At 40.1% G+C, this 18,242-nt stretch overlaps 4 protein-coding genes across 8 annotated transcripts in view; all 4 read left to right on the plus strand.

The window, feature by feature from the left end:
• Positions 1–3,794, plus strand: part of LOC108091627 (extracellular serine/threonine protein CG31145) — a 64,819-nt gene extending 61,025 nt beyond the window's left edge. For all 4 annotated transcript variants that reach the window (XM_017190923.2, XM_017190926.2, XM_017190922.2 and 1 more), the window contains 4 exons: positions 614–694; positions 977–1,089; positions 1,882–2,022; positions 2,478–3,794. In XM_017190923.2, the coding sequence (XP_017046412.1) occupies positions 614–694; positions 977–1,089; positions 1,882–2,022; positions 2,478–2,676 (534 nt within the window). In that variant the 3' untranslated portion in view covers positions 2,677–3,794. The remainder of the gene's footprint in view (positions 1–613; positions 695–976; positions 1,090–1,881; positions 2,023–2,477) is intronic.
• A 195-nt stretch (positions 3,795–3,989) lies between these two features.
• Positions 3,990–8,517, plus strand: LOC108091711 (probable low-specificity L-threonine aldolase 2). Of its 2 annotated transcripts, none has more exons than XM_017191049.2 (6): positions 3,990–4,073; positions 4,468–4,678; positions 5,699–5,773; positions 5,843–6,251; positions 7,772–7,908; positions 7,968–8,502. In XM_017191049.2, exons 2-6 carry the CDS (start codon positions 4,471–4,473, stop codon positions 8,285–8,287), a joined length of 1,149 nt encoding a protein of 382 aa, XP_017046538.1. In that variant the 5' UTR covers positions 3,990–4,073; positions 4,468–4,470; the 3' UTR covers positions 8,288–8,502. The 2 variants fall into 2 exon arrangements, with proteins under 2 accessions (XP_017046538.1, XP_017046539.1); XM_017191050.2 differs by having other exon boundaries at positions 4,014–4,077; positions 7,968–8,517.
• Positions 8,518–11,963: 3,446 nt separating this feature from the next.
• LOC108091607 (nose resistant to fluoxetine protein 6) lies at positions 11,964–14,537 on the plus strand. The gene is made up of 9 exons (XM_017190888.1): positions 11,964–12,204; positions 12,259–12,628; positions 12,691–12,764; positions 12,826–13,028; positions 13,092–13,204; positions 13,266–13,476; positions 13,538–13,719; positions 13,781–14,252; positions 14,313–14,537. Exons 1-9 carry the CDS (start codon positions 11,964–11,966, stop codon positions 14,520–14,522), a joined length of 2,076 nt encoding a protein of 691 aa, XP_017046377.1. The 3' UTR covers positions 14,523–14,537.
• A 360-nt stretch (positions 14,538–14,897) lies between these two features.
• On the plus strand, positions 14,898–17,600 carry LOC108091603 (nose resistant to fluoxetine protein 6-like). The gene is made up of 9 exons (XM_017190882.1): positions 14,898–15,144; positions 15,207–15,534; positions 15,593–15,666; positions 15,724–15,926; positions 15,998–16,110; positions 16,166–16,379; positions 16,544–16,725; positions 16,780–17,254; positions 17,322–17,600. The coding sequence occupies exons 1-9, from the start codon at positions 14,898–14,900 to the stop codon at positions 17,553–17,555; spliced, it is 2,070 nt and encodes a 689-aa protein (XP_017046371.1). The 3' UTR covers positions 17,556–17,600.
• Positions 17,601–18,242: the final 642 nt, after the last annotated feature.

Raw genomic sequence — 18,242 nt, forward strand, 5'->3', positions numbered from 1 at the left:
GACGCGGGGGTGCGCAAAAGTTTTATTGCCCGCCTTGGCCAGCGCTGGGCAGATAATTTAATTTAAGCAAAATTAATTTGGCCTGCAGTTGGAAGAATTCGCGAGAGAAGCATGAAGAGCAGCCACAGAGATAAAATTAATATTGTTACACATAGAAAAACAAACTGGGTTTGGTCTTTGAACCCAGAAATACATAAAAGTATTTTTAAGGCAATGAATGAGTGACCTTCAGGCTTTTAAATTATTTGTTTTCTACCACTCTCTATTGAACGCGATTAAACTGTTTCTGTTTTCATTGAAATCAGCTTATAAAACAAAAAAAAAAAAAAAACATTTTCATTCATTCTTTGATAAAAGAATTTTCTCATAAATTTATATTAGAAGAAGTGCACTTCTTGAAGGGACACAATTGTTTGTGGTCGTTATGGCTGCCGTTCTCAAAGGGGACACTCAAAGATAAAGAAAACAATTTTCAAGAGTGTACATTTCAGCCGAGATGCCTTTCGCTAAGACAGGCATAACTGTCGGACAGTTTTGCTAGCCGCTCTCTGTTTTCCGTTTGCCTGCAAGGATGCGAATTGATTTCCGGTCCTACTTTCCTTTTTCCCAACAGCTGTGGCGGCATCCCTGGCGACGCTCCTACCACAAAAGGAAGAAGGCCCAATGGGAGACAGATGCCAATTATTGTGCCCTGGTATGTATCCTCCAAGTACTCCCCCTCCATCCTCCTCCTCCTCCTCCTCCTCATCCCTCTCATCTTGCTGCGGTTTCTTTTATTTAATTTGCATTTAAACTCGATTGAAATGCAAATGTTTTTATTGTGGTCGTAGCAACGTAGCAGAAGAGGGGAATGAGGAGTGCGAACCGAAGCTGACTTAATTAAGACATCGCTGGCCGAGCTGCAGCTTAATTTTGCATTTGATTTTCCCTTCTTTTTCACCCTCTCCCTCTTCGTCCCTGGAAAATACCCACTTAGGTCCGGGATATTCCGCCATACGACGACGGAAGGCGACTGTACGACCTCATGGACATGGCCGTCTTTGATTTTCTCACTGGCAACATGGATCGTCATCATTACGAGACATTCAAGTGAGTATGGGGGAGATACTATGGGGGGGCAACTGGGAATGTGGGGATTACTCCCCGGATGCGAGTGCACACGGCTGTGTATCCGAGTCCTTGGCATCGTAACTAATGCGATCGGTTTATTTCCGCACACATGGCTTTGTTGGCTTCCTGCCGACTGACGACTGCCGCCTGCCGCCTGCGTCTCTCCGCATCTCGCCATTGGCACTTTATGTTACGTTACGTATGCGCCCCGTGTGCGCCTAAGCGCCTGCATTTGCCATGGATATGCCAGCACCTGCATGCCAAACAGCCAGCCAGCCAGCCAACCAACCAAGCAGCCAAGCAGTTGCCTCGCCGATGAGGCAGATGCAGCAGCTGGAAAGATATTTCTAGCCGGCAAAAGGTTGCAAAACATCTCGGCTTTGTAAGCCCAACGCCGCCGCCACGATGCCACGTCGTCCGGCATCCGGCGTCCCACATCATCGATGTTGGGGATTTGGCGCCCAGGTGCCAGGGCGACTTGGCCGACTTGGGTCTCCTGCTAAATTGTTTGTTATGCAAAAGCGTTTGTTGGGCTTAAGGCGATGTCATCGCTGGCAACCAGCTAACACCTGCCTCAAAGTGCGACCGGTTTGCCCCTCAATCCCCGAAAAACCCCTCACCTGTTCGTCTGCTCACTTTTTGCCAGGCAATTATGCCGCCAATCTGCCAGGGAAAGGCAGGCAGTCAGGCAGTTGGGCAGGCAGGCGGATCTTGGCCCGGTCTGATTGCCGAATTCACTCTAATTTGGCCCGGCTTTCGTTTGCATTCCAGGGTGTACGGCAACGAGACGTTCCCCCTGCATTTGGACCACGGCCGTGGCTTCGGGCGGCCCTTCCACGACGAGCTCTCCATTCTGGCTCCAGTTCTGCAGTGCTGCCTGATACGCAAGTCGACGCTCGTCAAGCTGCTGGAGTGAGTATTGAATTAAGTCGGGAATTATGTAACGTAGTCCATGAGGATTGCCCTGAGCTTCGGTATTCAATAGGCAGGTTCTTACATCCATCTCTGCGTGTTATTCAATTTCCCAGAATGAAGATTAATTGTGATTATATTGTGCTAATTTGGAAATGCATACCTGCACAATTGAAGTTTAGTTGGTTTTAATAATAGAGTAAGTTTTGTATGTATTAAAATAGACAGATATTTGACTTGATAACAATAAATAAATATATAAGATTAGGAATGTAATGTTATTTATGATTAAATTACGAAAAGGCAAATCCAATTAAAATAACAATTAATTCATCTAATCAAGAGTTTCATTCCATGTATAAATTTATTCTCAATTGTACCATATTAATTAATTGTAATTTCAACAGAAATGCCGAAAATGTTAGCTAACTTAAATCTTCCCAACTTCCCTACAGGTTCCACAATGGACCCAAGCCCCTCTCCCAGCTGATGAGCGAGTCGCTCAGCGAGGATCCGGTGAGTCCTGTGCTCTGGCAGCCGCACTTGGAGGCCCTGGACCGGCGGACCGGGATCATCCTGCAGAGCATACGGGACTGCATCAAGCGGAATCCGCCGGGCGAGGTGGACGGATCGGAGACGGACCTCTCCTCATAGCGATGAGAAGGTGTCCGAAGCGAATCCACAAATCATCCTAGAGCATTAGCTTAAATCCCTAGCTGTTAGTCGCGTGTCCTGTGTGTTATAACTAAAAGAAAACAATTAGCGTTAATGTTGGTGGCAATCGGTCTTTGAAAAAGATCAGCGTCCTAAGTGAACGAATCCCTGTCGCTCTGTCTGCACATACCAAAAAAACAAAAACAAAAACAAAAACAGATACGGAAACGGAAACAAAATGATGAAAGGAGATGAGGCCAAGAGCCAGGGGAGGAAATGAATGCACTCTAATGTTTATACTTTCACCTAGATTGTTTGTCGGGCAGCTGAAAAAGCATCGATTGGCAATGAAAATTGAGTACCTCCCACCCAATCGCACACCCAAATCACACTAAAGCACTATAGCTTACAGTGGGTGCCAAAAGTAAACAAAGACACAGTGTGCAAACAGCCCGAATGCGAAAGTAGAAACTAAATCAGGGCAAATCTTAACATTTTGCCAGCGTGCGCCAGAAGGAAACTTGTTCAAAAGACTATAAAACATAAACAAGAAGAACTAAAACTGAGAGGAAAACTAAAAAATTGAAACTATTTTCTAAATATTTATTTATAATTTTTTCATACATTTTATGACTTTTATGTGCATACACTTTTCCCGTATGCAAATTTCCCCAAAACCCCCCCACTCTCGCCCCCCAAAAAAAAACGCCCATTCTCAAGAAAAGTTGTTGCAAGTTTAGTTTGTAAGTTGACCTAACATTATGATCGATATCAGGCGTAGCTTTATCCGATTCTAGGATCGTCTTATTAGTTAGTCCAATCAGTTCCAGCGAGAATCATGTACTTCACCATGTGGGAAACAAAACAAAAGAGAGAACACTATTGTTAACAACTAATTATTACTATTATTGATTATCATAGCTAAGTTAAATTTGTTTTTATTATGGTAACGTTTTTCAATTGTACCTTGTGTGGTTAAGATAGACAACATCGATTGGCGTAGAAACAGGTGAACAAAGTGTTTAAATGATAAAGAGACAACAACTAAATTGTGTTAGAATTAGTAAAATTTTAGTGAAAATTTCTGATGTAATTAATAAAAAAAAGTACCAAAGAAATCAGAGTGTTGTGTGATCTTTAAAGGTTTTTTCTGAAGAGAGTAAGTATGTTGTTAAAGAGAGTGCTCCAAGAGAGTGATATTTATGGTTCTCCGGATAATTCCGTCGATTGCTGCTCAATTGGGAACAGTATTATCAGCTCTCTTCGCTGGAGGCCGCTCTACAAAGAATTATAATGCCGGCTATATAGCAGCTGTTGGGGTCAGTTTTTAGTCAGCTCTGCTCCGAGCACGTTGTGTATTTTTTGTTGACTAGTTGCTTTATCAATTGAAAGCCCAAGTAAGTTCATTAATGGAAGGTTGTTGACATAGAGTAGTTTCTTTTTTGCAAATTGAATTATGTGTATAAAAACTCGATTGGAAACAAGAGTTCAAACGGGAGATCAAGTGTTAAAAACATAACAATAAGATGATTATGCAATCGCTGGGCGGACCGCATTCCAATGTCGAGTATCTCTGCGGCTGTCGAGAAGTGATTGTTTATTTGGTGTGAGGTCCCAAACCGCCTATCGCCCATTGCCCATATCAATTATTTAAGGCAATGCAACTGACGTGTCTCAATGTAAATGAGCGTTTGCGATTCCATTGGGACCGTATAGCTGGGTAGCTGCCCGCAAAGAAGGCAAATCAACATAGCCCACCTTATGCAAATATCCAAGCTAATCAACTTCCAGAAAATGTCCCACTCCATCGTTGATTTGCGCTCGGATACGGTAAGCCAGCCCACGGAGAAGATGCGGGCTAGGATGGCATCCGCCATAGTTGGCGATGACGTGTACGGCGAGGATCCCACCGTGAATGAATTGGAGGCGCGGACGGCGGCCATTTTCGGCAAGGAGGCAGGACTCTTTGTGCCCAGCGGCACCATGGGAAATCTACTGGCAAGTGAGTGGCAACCATAGCTCGTAAATAAAGTCGGCTCGTTTTCGGACTCCGCTGGTGGATTTCCGTATTCCGTATAGTAAGGGAAAGAGCGCTTATGTTTATTAGTTTAAACCGAGGCCAGTCTCAGATTACAAAAGCCAAGGTGGGCCAACAGAAAAGGTGAAAGAAACAAGAAAGCAGAGCTCATATCATGCATCAGGTACATTATCGTAAAGGTTAAGGGCGCCCATAAACATAACATTAATTTTTATAGACTTTAATATTAGACGTGGACGTGTGCCACACAGTAGAGCAAAGAACGCAAAAACAAAAAAAGAAGGATAAAGGACGAAAGCCCAAGGAGCAACTGCTTCGGGCATCGCAATCTCGAGTAATTTATACATTCGCTCGAATTAATATTTCTAATGGAATTTGAAGTTTGCATTTCATTCGAAAAGAAACTGCACTTAAGACTTGCGATTGTGCTAATTTTTCACGACTATAAAAGATGAAATTTATAAGAGCACTTTCAGGTTTGAATAAAGATTTGAAAGGAGAAAAAAAGGCAAATCATACTTATTCCTCGGAGCTGTATATTGGTAATTCATTATCAAGTTGTGAAATTATAGTCAAGACGTACAAATCATTGTAAGAAACGTCTGGTGATGCTTTTTGGCCGTCACAACTGATATTAACCATTTCTTATCTCAGAAGGGGAAAGAACACTTCAATGGAAAATTCATAAGGTTGAACAGGTGATAGATTTGAAAATGATGGAGAGATTTTACGTTATCAAATTACCCGCAAGCTCTCAAGATTAAAGTGCTTAATGATGTAAGATTAGGGTAATTCAAATTGTAGAATGCTCCAGAACTTTAAGCTGATTTTAATTTTTTTAAATCTTGGCATATAGGAACTATCTGCTGAACGTTTTAAGTGTGAGTTTAGATTCTTAGCCAAAGTGGCGTGTGGTGGCCTTCTTAATTATCCGTCTCCCAAGCCAAATAAATACTGCAATGTTTGCCTTGTATCTCCCCCCAGTTATGGTCCATTGCCATCGTCGAGGAACTGAGGCCCTGGTGGGCGATTTATCGCACATCTTTCTGTACGAGCAAGGTGAGATGGGAAAACCACACGCACTGTGTGTGCCACTGACTCCGCAGCGTCTTCATTAATCACGTTTAGGTGGCGCCTCTCACCTGGCCGGCGTCCAATTAGCCACGCTGAAGAACGCACAGGACGGCACCTTCAGCCTGGAGGAGCTGCGCCGCAGGATCCGGCACGAGGATTGCCACGAGCCCATCACCTCGCTGGTGGTGGTGGAGAACACCCACAACATCTGCGGCGGCAAGGTGGTGCCGCTGGCCTTCCTTGACGAACTGGCCGCCTTGGTGCGAAAGCCTGGAGTGGGCACCGGTACAGCACGAATTGCTCTCCACATGGACGGAGCACGGGTCTTCAACGCCTCCGCCGCCTTGGGCGTGGGCGTGGACCGCATCTGCCGCGACTTCGACTCCGTCTCCGTTTGCTTCAGCAAGAGCTTATCGGCCCCCGTGGGATCCGTGCTGGTGGGATCCAAGGCCTTCATTTCGGAGTGAGTTTTATCCCCCGCCCTCGCGGATGAGTATCCAATACGCCAATTGCCAGGTCTTATTTACTCCTCCGTTTTTGGTTGCTCCTTCGCGTTAGTGTACTTGTGCAATTTGGTTCGTGGTTTTGGTTCCTTTTCAGTTAATTGAAACATGACATTAGTTAATATTTCAATTTCGTATAATGTATGCTACTTCAAAATCGAATTTAAATTAGAGAAGTTATGGACATAGAAGTGGTGAATTTTAATTAATTTTCAGCAAACCATCAATAAATCAATACATCAATATATCAATATATCAATATATCAATATATCAATATATCAATATATCAATATATCAATATATCAATATATCAATATATCAATATATCAATATATCAATATATCAATATATCAATATATCAATATATCAATATATCAATATATCAATATATCAATATATCAATATATCAATATATCAATATATCAATATATCAATATATCAATATATCAATATATCAATATATCAATATATCAATATATCAATATATCAATATATCAATATATCAATATATCAATATATCAATATATCAATATATCAATATATCAATATATCAATATATCAATATATCAATATATCAATATATCAATATATCAATATATCAATATATCAATATATCAATATATCAATATATCAATATATCAATATATCAATATATCAATATATCAATATATCAATATATCAATATATCAATATATCAATATATCAATATATCAATATATCAATATATCAATATATCAATATATCAATACATCAATATATCAATATATCAATATATCAAGATATCAAGATATCAATATATCAATATATCAATATATCAATATATCAATATATCAATATATCAATATATCAATATATCAATATATCAATATATCAATATATCAATATATCAATATATCAATATATCAATATATCAATATATCAATATATCAATATATCAATATATCAATATATCAATATATCAATATATCAATATAACAATATATCAATATATCAATATATCAATATATCAATATATCAATATATCAATATATCAATATATCAATATATCAATATATCAATATATCAATATATCAATATATCAATATATCAATATATCAAACAATTACAATTATAAATTTAAAACATCGTTGTTTTTCAGCAGACAAGCACCATTTTAGGAATATAGAGTTTTCTAACGACTTTTGAATTACGAATTAAATTTTATAAAAATCGGACAACTATATCATATAGCTGCCATATGAATAAATAGTCGAAAATATGGAAAATGTATAGAAAAATCGGCATAGCTTTGATGTTTTTTAGCCTCTTTGCATTTGGATCAACTGATGACTGCGCGATTATATACATATAAGCTTCGGATTGCCGAAGCTAGCTTCTTTTCTTGTTTTTTTTTTTTTTTTTGTATGAGTAAAGTAATCTAACGAGTTTTTAGATGTTTTGCGTTTTATTTTATATTTATCCATATTTTAAAATTTTAAGAGCTTATCGATTACGCAAGGCTTTGGGAGGAGGCATGCGGCAGGTGGGCGTGTTGGCTGCAGCAGGACTTGTGGCCTTAGATGAAGTGGTGCCTCTACTGAGCAAGGATCACGAGCGCACCAAGAAAATTGCCAAAGGTAAGTCTGCACTTCAACTAACTTCCTTTCACGTTCATAAAAATCATATTCCTTCTCAGCAATTCACGAGCTGCAGAGTCCCAATATCACCGTGGACCTCGAGACTGTCCAGAGCAACATTCTCCTGGTGGAGATAACCCAACCCAAACTGGAGGCCAGTGAGTTTTCCGCCCGTTTGAGTACTGTAGAACCGCAAGAACTGGAAGCTGGTGTCACGGACAAAAAGGGAGCTGGAATCGTGGTGAAGGCCAGTGCCCGGGATTGGGCATTCGCTCGATTGGTGCTCTACCACCAAGTGGATGACGAGCAGGTGGAGCTGACCATCAGGAAGCTGAAGTACGTCATCGGGCAGTATGACCTGCGATGGCCCCGTGCCTAGAAAAGTGGAATTATTATTATTATTTTTTCATTTCTTTTTTTTTTTTGCATATTACCGGAAAGACAAACACAATTAGATTTCGCTTTTTGTCGTTTAATTAAAGAGATAGAGGGAGCGAAGAAAATGCTCAAATTTGTATTATTGCCTCTTGAGTGGCTACGAGCTGCGTTTACATTCACGCATGACCGAACAGCGCTCCATTGGAGCTGATGGACATCCTGCCGGACTCCCAACTCCCACCTCCCACTTATTTGCTGCTCCCCCACCTCCTCATGCTCCTCCCCCTCCTCCTTATTGGCCAGAAGTTTTCCCTTGTGTGTCTGCATGAGTGCCCGGCTGAATGAAATAATAAAATTATTTTTAAAATATTATTGTCAATCCGGCGATGTGCTCATCGATTTAAAAGCCCCGACGGAGGAGGATGCGCCATCCTTGGGCCATCGGCCATCGGACAGTTGTGATTTATAAGCAAACTTATCGCCGGCGAAGGCGGAATGCGCTCAAAATGATTGGATCCTGGGCACAATGGCTTAGAGAGCCGGATTCATCTTTCTTCTTATTTTTTTGGGGGGTCTGAGTGAATGGCATCAATTCGAGCCGGAGCCTGGCATTGAAATGTTATATTTTATAAATTATGCTACGCCAAATGAAACGAAATTCAATTAGAGAAATTGCTGAGGCATTTGATAAATTGAAATTGAATTGACTCGTCCAAAGTTGCTCTTTGTCTGTTTGAGCCTTCGCAGATTCTGGCCGGGATTAATGTGTAACGGAAAGTCATCTGGCCGAATGGCAAGTAATTATGGAAGGTTTCTCTCGATCGAATTTTGGATGGACTGCAACAACAATGGACTCGATTTGTGCCCGAAAGTATGCAATATGCCCATTAAAGAGCCACTTTTCACTCTTCTCCACAAAAGCACACACACACACGCGAACTTTGCGAGTGAGCGAGATGGAGAGAAGAGGTGTGTGCGAGTGGGACGGGTGTAAGAGGGGGCAGGGGGTGTCTATAAATAGCTGCTAGACATGCGACGCTGGTCGGGTGTGAAAATGTGTGTTTGCGGTATTGCTTTTTAGCCCACCGCTCCATCATCATCATCATCATCATCAAAGTAGCAGCAGAAGTTAATATGGCTCCCTGTCCCTCCCCGGGAATTTCCAGCTCCCCAATTTCAATTCTGAACTTAGGGGCCCAGCTCATGAGTGCACTTTTGCAACGCGTCAGGTTTAGAGCTAGTAATGCCTTCTTGGCATTTGATAAGAAATTGAAAAGAAAGAAGATGTGACTGAGAAGGTGGTAATCGAACCTACACCATTTCACTCTGTACCTAAAAACCATATTCTTAGAGCATTAATTCAAAAAGCATTAAACTCCAAGCATTAAATTCCAACATTACATTTTCAAACAAAATGAAAAGATTATTTCAATCGCGTTTTCGTTATTAAATCATCAAGAGAATATACAAAATAATACCTTAAAAACAAATATCAACATAAACAATTAGCGCGGATATTTCCACTTCTTTACAGCTACATATTTTGAAATAAATTCAAACCTGCTTAGGCCAATTATTATATTAAAGCAATCAGAGTATTTGCCTAACTAAAAACAAAGTTTTGTGTTTATTATGTTTTCACAATTGCGAATGATTATGTACCTTAACTAAAGTCTTTACCCTTTCCCTGTTTGCTTTTAGCTTATTGCAAATGCAAAACTTTGTTTATGAATTTTGCATACTATTTAAACTATTTTTAGTGTGTGCTCTTGACATAATTGCATGCCCTTTTCCTGTTTTGCAAACATTTAATAGCATTTGAGGCCAATTAACGTAATTACATAGAACGGTGGACCGGAGGACCGGTAGACAGATGTGCAGCATGTAGTGCATTCAATTATGTGGTACACGCTCTTTTCCCAGCCGTTTAAACAAATGAATTGCTTCTAATGAAGTATTTAAGCGCACCTTTCTGGCCAACAGTGTGTATGCGATTTAGTTAAAGTTGAAGTAATTTAATTATGCATTTACACGGCCGACATGTTCAATTAACTAAAGCCACGTTACGTCGACGCTGGCATTAATTTCTGGGGGATTTTCAATTCAAACTCGCCTTTTAATGAGCATTAGCATGTTTATTATCGCGCCGAACGGCACCGACTTTATTGGCCACGCCGCTTTATGGCACGTGCCGCGTCTGCCAGGATTGGCTGTATGGGTTTTGGGTTCGGGCCAAATGGGTTTCATATGCGCGGATGCGGATACATGATGAATAGCGCAGCTCCTTGGCCCAATAAAATATGATGAAAAAACGCCATTCCCTCATTATGCCAGTCGGGGATTGGCGTGTTACACTTTTCGCCGCCTGAAATGACAATCTGTCATGAAATAAAGTCGTAAACCGCAAAAACCCAAGGAGCTGGCTAGGATTGTTCTCCTCCTCGGCCAAATTGAAATTTGCATGAAGTCCATCCCCCACGGCAAAATGATTATTCAATTTCAATAACCGCCTTCAAATCCAACGCGATACTGCCACTTCTAGCTTGTTGAGGAATACATTAAAGATATATCGAATAGATAGTCGATTTAAACATAGATTTATTCCAGGGAGTTGTATTTTGGTAACAATAACGAATCAATTCCTGAAAAAAGCTTACTTTTAATCACTTTTGGGTTGTACTTCTTGAAATGTGTCTCCGCTTTGAACTCTTTATTGAATGTCAAGCTTGTTTGATGGTTTTTCGGGACTCTAATTTAATTAATTGCATGCGCCTAACTAAAGTCAAACAATTTCCGTATTTAATCAACGAGAAAGCAAACGGATGACTCAGACCAGCGTCGAAGGCGAAAGAAGAGTCGGCCATAAAGGATACTGGATGATAGATGCGGGGAGTGGGTGGTGCTTGGGTGGTTGGGTGTTTGGGTGGTTGGTTGTTTTGGCTGTAAGTCATGCGAACTCATTTCGAAAATTAAGCAAATGTGCTTAAGTATAGGTGGGTTTGTGTACTCCCAGCGTATGTGTGGGTGTGTGTGTGTGTTTGCTTTTCCCTATTTTTCCTATTTCCCGACTCCTGTGTGTGTGTGTTTTTTTGGGGGCGTGGCCGGGTGAGCATAACGTGATTGCTGCCAATTTCACAAAGCAGCAAATTGATGATGAGCTAATGCTTTGAAAATTATTGGGAAAAAATATTTAATAGGTTTATGTCTGGCTCAAGCTGCGAACAAAAAAGAGGAAGTTCCAAATGAATGGAGAGAGTGTGACGACTTTGTACGGCGTAATTTTGCCTGAAGTTCAAAGATGTTACAGGATTTAATATCTTGTGTAGGTATTCCAATAAATTAAAAGTCTTTAATTATTTAATGTTGCTATGAAAAGATAAGCTAAATGAAAGGGAACCCCATTACCCCATTAAAGCTTTAGGGAAATCCAACACTTAGTCTACAAGTAGGAAAAAAGCGCTACACCGCATCATTTGGAGTTCAGCTATCTGTAAATTAAAACGATTGTGCATTATCACGGATGTTCCCATGAGTTTAGACCCACCCCAAGGGTTTTTCCTCCGAGCGATACCCATTGGGATACCCGTTGATAACATTATCGCGAGATTACGCCAAGAGGGTTGTCGTATAAAAGCATTAGAGACCGGGCCGAGACAATCAAATACAATCGAATTAACATGGTCAACGGTGTGGCTATTTGGCTCCTTTGCGGACTGGGACTCATCAGTGCAAACCAGTTAAGGGACGAACTTCAGTTGGCTCATCACCGTTTAAGTGTTCTTAAGACAACATTGCCGCAAAGAATTGACTATGAGAAAATTGACACCCGGGTTATTAGTACGGATGATTCGCAATGCCAGGCAGATATGACAGAGCTTCTTGGAGGTTTGAAATCGGGCAGTTATTGGGCACTCAAAAGTAAGTAAATGGAATTAAGGCGTAACCCGTATTAATCAAATTTCTTTCCTATAGTGCTCGATTCTTGGGGCTCCTTTCCTTCAGGTCTGCTGTATGGAACTTTTTACAATCTGGGAAACTTTGACGAGTGCATTAACATTCATGAAGCGATCAGCAGCAGCCAAACAATTCAGGGAAAGTATTGTTTTATGGCAGTGCCTCTAAAGGATATTTTGGACACTGGAATTGGATCCTTGGAAGGCATGCAAATTAAGATAGCTACTTGTTTTCCGGCCTCCTGTTCAGCAACTCAAATGGAAATGTTCGCCAGCAAACTTTATCAAAGTGTTTTTAATTTAAACAAAACAATAGGGATGACTATTGAGGAAGATGGTTGCCAGACAAGCGATCCTGAGCCCTGGGATTGGCTCACCATTTTTACAATGTAAGTACATCAAATTTAAAAGGATTTACTTTATCTTTACACATATAACACCTTTATTATAGTGTAATATTATCAGTGCTGACTTTGGTAGTGAGTATCTGCACTCTCTACGATTACTTTTTGTGTGAGAATCAGAGTAAGTAATTCTTGAGAGCTGTTTTAAGCACATATAAACTAATTTAAAATGATTTTTTTAGAACATCGTCCAGCCGTTGTAAAAATCGTATCCGCTAGAGCAAATTCTAGAGCTCTTTTCCGTCTCGTAGATGGAAGCTCTAACCCGAATGTAATTGACTGCCTGAATGGAATTCGATGCATGTCTCTCATTTGGGTTGTTTTTCTCCATGAGCACATGTATTCCCTTATTTCACCAAATATTAACTTCACCTATGCATTATCGGTAAGCCTTCATAGTATTTGCCAATAATACCTTACATTAATTAAAATATTTTACTCGTTTTAGTGGCTGGAGAAGCCTTTTTCAAGCTTTTTTGTTCACGGCTATTTCTCAGTGGATTCGTTTCTTTTTATTGGAGGCTTACTAGTTTCCATGACTGCCCTGCGCACCATGGAAAAGTAAGTTGAAATTATTTTGTTCAATTACTAAGAGTTTACTAAGAATATTATTTTGCTGCAGGACCAAGGGAAAACTAAATGTGCCCATGATGTATGTACACCGCATTATTCGAATCCTCCCCGTTTTGGCCATGGCCATCCTGATCTACGTGAAACTCATGCCAGTTGTTAGTGGCGGACCACTTTTCAAAAGTGGTTTCCACGGCAAAGAGGAGTGTGTTAAAGGCTGGTACTGGGATATGCTTTTTGTCCAGAATTACGTTTCGGAAAGTGTGGTAAGAACCTACATATGATAACCAAGCTATTTTGCTTCTTATAAGTTTTTAATTTCAGTGTCTGGATCAGTCTTGGTATTTAGCGGTGGACATGCAGTTGTATATCCTGTCGCCAATTCTTCTGATTGCTCTCTATAAATGGGGAAAGAAGGCAGCTGCGGGCATTGCTGTGGTGGTGGTTTTACTTTCTGGTTGTCTGTTTGGCACCCAAATGGTCAACCATTATTCGATGAGTATAAAGTATGTATTGACTTTTGAATTGAGGAGTTATTATTTATTTATAATTATTTTACTTTTATAGAAATGGCGGTGGTGATGATGAAGCAAATCGAAAGCTGTATTTGGCCACGCACACTCATGCTGCTCCTTGGCTGATTGGATTCCTGTTCGGTTACTTCCTGCACCTGAATCGTGGCAGGAAATTCGAAATGAGTCGACTGGTTGTTTGGTCCGGTTGGATCCTCAGCTTGGCCATGATCTTCACCTCAATTTTCGCGCTCTATCCTTCTGGAAAGTGGAGTGCTCCTCCTCTGCCAACTGTGGAGGAGTCCCTGTACTACACACTCACTCGAGTTGGTTGGCCTTTGGCCTTGTGCTGGGTGGTTTTCGCCTGCATGCAGGGCTATGGTAGTCTGGCCAACAGCTTCCTCTCCTCGCCTTTGTGGCAACCACTCTCGAGGCTTTCCTACTCCGTCTTCATCTGGCACATGTTTGTCCAGGAGGTGAACAGCAGGAATGTGAGGACCAGCACTTACTTCTCATCATACAGAGTGGTAAGTTCAACATATTATACCTTCTAAGTATTTTAATAACTCTCTACCAACTCAATTTAGATGCTTAACTTCTGGTCGGACTTTGGCATCAGTCTGGTGATGTCCTTCGTTTTGTATCTCATTATTGAGGCACCAATTGGTGGGTTGGATGCCCTTTGGCGTCCAAGAGGGAATGTGAAGCCATCAGCAGTCAAACAACCAATTTTGACTTCTGTTGTCGAGCAAGAGAAGTCGAATGCCGATGAAACCGAAAATAAACAAACTGCTTGAACTGATTGATATTAAATTATAGTGAAGGACTTAACTTATCTGTAAACTGAACTGATAATATTAAAACTATTAATATTGCTAAATGGCTCGTTTATTGGAAAGCTCGCTTCTTGAGAAAATCTATAATTATAATATGTATCAGCACTCAATCATTCTGTGTCAAAGTGACCAAGATTATCGTTTGTCTTGAAGAGGATTTCATTTGTTATCGGTGATTTTTGTATGAATATCTTTATTCGCCCATACACCTGTTACCCTAAGACAGGTATTTGCTAATCGGTTGTTATGTTTGAAGATAGCGCTTATCGATTTATTGCATTGCCATATAAAATCAGAGTCTACTGCCTGAAAGCTCCCAGTCGCATTCGAATAAGAATGATAAACGTAATTAGTGTTTTACTGGTCTTTGGACTGGTCAGTACTAGTGCCTCGGAAACGGCGGATCCTGATGTACAGAATAATAAACTTTCAAAACAGTTGCCCTTGGACTTTTCGGAATTATTCCGAAATGTAACTCTTGAGAGTTTTGGCTTATCAGCCAATCAAAAGGATTTCGAATGTAAACAAGACTTGGCAGCTCTATTAAGGGGACTTTCCTCTAGTCAAATGTGGGCACAAAAGAGTGAGTCATCCTCAGTAATTTTAGGTCTGGAAACTAAAGTATCTACTTTCTTTATTAACCAGTGGTTGACTCATGGGGCTCCATTCCTTCTGGCCTGCTAACCGGAAATACATTCGATCTTGGAAACTTCGATGAATGCCTGTCAGTTAACCAAGTGATCTCCAGTAGTCAGAAAATAAGTGGAAAATACTGTTTTTTAATCGCCAACAAATTAAAAATCGCAACCTGTTTTCCATCTTCATGCACTGCAACTCAAATGGATCCCATTGTGCAACAACTTATCCAGAAATTATTTAATGCCGATAATTCCAGCATAAGCTTAAAGATCAGTGAAGAAAGTTGTCAAACGAGTGAGAGTCCACCTTGGGATGCACTGACTATTGTCACCATGTAAGTTTTTTGTTTTATTTTTTTTTATGATTGTAATTTTTTATTGTTATAATTTCAGAGTCATTCTCTCTGTGATGGGTGTCCTTGTTACTTTGTTTACATTTTATGATTACTTTCTGTGCAGGGATCAAAGTAAGTTGGATCCCTTTAACAATTGTTCTAGACGATACAATATAAGATACTTTTCAGATCGGATGCCAGCTCTGGTGAAGGCTTTTTCAGCTCGAGCAAACTCTCGGAGTCTTTTTCGAATCGTGCCAAACAAATCGAACCCAAATGTGATCGATTGCCTTCATGGAATTCGTTGCATGTCACTCTTTTGGGTTATATACTCCCACGAATTTATATTCTTTGTGAAATCACCCAACCTGAACACGGCTGAAATTTTTTCGGTTAGACTAACTCACCATTAAAATATATCATAATTGCTTATGATCTAATATAATATATTCTAATATTTTAGTGGGCCATTACACCCTTTGCCAGTTTTGTGCTCCATGGATACTTCTCAGTGGACTCTTTTTTCGTTCTTGGTGGAATGCTAGTCTGCATGGTGGCTTTACGTTCTATGGAGAAGTAAGAATACTATTAACTACTTAAAAAGTTTATTTAATACTTAAGCTCTTTATAGATCTGGTGGAAAACTAAACCCTCTTGTAATGTATCTGCATCGGATTATTCGAATTTTGCCCGTCGTGGCCATCGCAATCCTTGTCTACATGACAATGATGACAGTTATCAGCAGTGGTCCAATGTTAAAAAGCGGTTATCATGGCAAAGAATATTGTCAGAAAGGATGGTTTTGGACCCTGCTTTTTGTCCAGAACTATGCAGTACTAAATATTGTGAGTAATAAAACGTGTTCGACTTATAATCAAATTCGTCATGGTCATAGATAATTGATTATAATGAACGTTATCATACAAATGCTTGCAAAAGACTACTTGATGTATTAGGGGACTTACTTTTACTTTTACTTACTATGAATCATTCTTTGTATCTTTTTCAGTGTCTCGATCACACGTGGTATTTGGCAGTGGACATGCAGTTGTATATACTTTCCCCGATTCTTTTATTAGCTCTCTACAAATGGGGAAAGAAGGCGGCTTCGGGGATTGCTGTGCTGGTGGTTTTGCTCTCGGGTTGTCTGTTTGCCACCCAAATGGTCAACCACTACTCTCTGCTTATTAAGTAAGGTTTCTAAACTTAATTTGAGATATACTTACATATCTTTATTGTTTATAGAAATAGCGCTGAGGATGACGGGGTGCCCAGCAAAAAATTATACCTTGCCACCCATACTCACGCTGCTCCTTGGTTAATTGGATTTTTATTTGGCTACTTTCTGCATCTGAATCGCGGTAAAAGATTCCAGTTAAGCCTGCTTGTTGTGTGGACAGGTTGGATTCTAAGCCTGGCGATGTTGTTTACTTCGATCTTTGCTCTCTATCCGGCGGGAAAGTGGACTGCTCCACCATTGTCCACTTTGGACGAATCGCTTTATTATACTCTTACTCGAATTGGTTGGCCATTGGCTATTTGCTGGGTGATTTTTGCCTGTATGCAGGGTTACGGTAGCCTGGCCAACAGTTTCCTTTCTACTCCCTTATGGCAACCTCTTTCAAGGCTCTCCTACTCCGTTTATATTTGGCATATGTTTGTCCAGGAGATAAACATGAGAAGTGGCAGGACGAACACGTATTTCTCCAACTACTCGGCCGTAAGATATAAATACCAAACTTAAACCAACATTATGCAACATTAATTTTGTATCTGCTCATTTTTAGATGGAACGTTTCTGGTATGATTTTGGCTTCACTGTATTGATGTCCTACCTCTTGTATCTTATTATTGAGGCTCCTCTATGCGGATTTGACAGCCTTTTGCGACCTCGACCGAATCCTTCTGCTGATGATCAACCAAAGCTTATTCAAGAACAGAAAGATGTTGCGAACTCTAGTGTAACAGACTGTACTGAAACTGAAACGAAACCTTTGAGTGTTTCTGATGCTCCCAAATAAATTTACCATATAAAAATAAAACTAAAGCAAATTTCTCGTTAAAAACGTTGTCTAACTGCTTACCTGAATTTTCGTAAACATTTTCTGTCTAACAAAGTTAGTGTGGGTCATTACCCGTTCCGCCGAAGTTCAATATCATTTTTCTAGATTATAATAAAAGCGATAAGCTTACTCTGATAATGAATAAAAACACGTTGTAGGGGAAATTTCTCCTGATACCCAGAAGTCTCGTCGATTGCTTACTATTGGGGAAGTCGGCACGCTTGAAATTCGTAATCGATCGTAATCAACTTTTATTTTGTACGATCAGGAGTTTAGCTGAACCACAAGCTTATCGCTTCTTATACCAAGATTTGTCAAAAATAAAAAAACAAAGGTTGACAAACAAACCCAAACAATATTGGCCAATGTGGTTCCCGGTTTTTTTTTACAGAAAAGATTTAAAAAAAAAAACATTAAGCCTCTAAAAACAAATCCAAAAGATCCGAATTAAATCTCGCGATCTGCCAGAATATGATAATATAGTACTCTGAATGTTATTAGCTCTCTTCAACTCTTTCCCCAGCAAAGCTCTAGGAATTGAGAATTCCTTAACTGGAATATTAAAAATGAAAATAGCCACTTGTTTTCCTGCTTCCTGTTCAGCAACTCTTATGAACAAGTTTGCGGAGCAGATTTTCCAGAGAA

The sequence above is a fragment of the Drosophila ficusphila genome, unplaced genomic scaffold (assembly GCF_018152265.1).
Source record: "Drosophila ficusphila isolate 14025-0441.05 unplaced genomic scaffold, ASM1815226v1 contig_791, whole genome shotgun sequence".
Classification (NCBI taxonomy): domain Eukaryota; kingdom Metazoa; phylum Arthropoda; class Insecta; order Diptera; family Drosophilidae; genus Drosophila; species Drosophila ficusphila.

Coding starts and splice junctions, on each gene's coding strand:
- LOC108091603 (XM_017190882.1), top strand. CDS start 14,898: ATGATAAACGTAATTAGTGTTTTACTGGTCTTTGGACTGGTCAGTACT. Junction 15,667..15,723: donor CTTTCTGTGCAGGGATCAAA/GTAAGTTGGATC, acceptor GATACTTTTCAG/ATCGGATGCCAGCTCTGGTG. Junction 17,255..17,321: donor ATTTCTCCAACTACTCGGCC/GTAAGATATAAA, acceptor GCTCATTTTTAG/ATGGAACGTTTCTGGTATGA.
- LOC108091607 (XM_017190888.1), top strand. CDS start 11,964: ATGGTCAACGGTGTGGCTATTTGGCTCCTTTGCGGACTGGGACTCATC. Junction 13,205..13,265: donor GCCCTGCGCACCATGGAAAA/GTAAGTTGAAAT, acceptor ATTTTGCTGCAG/GACCAAGGGAAAACTAAATG. Junction 14,253..14,312: donor ACTTCTCATCATACAGAGTG/GTAAGTTCAACA, acceptor AACTCAATTTAG/ATGCTTAACTTCTGGTCGGA.
- LOC108091711 (XM_017191049.2), top strand. CDS start 4,471: ATGTCCCACTCCATCGTTGATTTGCGCTCGGATACGGTAAGCCAGCCC. Junction 5,774..5,842: donor CATCTTTCTGTACGAGCAAG/GTGAGATGGGAA, acceptor AATCACGTTTAG/GTGGCGCCTCTCACCTGGCC. Junction 6,252..7,771: donor TCCAAGGCCTTCATTTCGGA/GTGAGTTTTATC, acceptor TAAAATTTTAAG/AGCTTATCGATTACGCAAGG.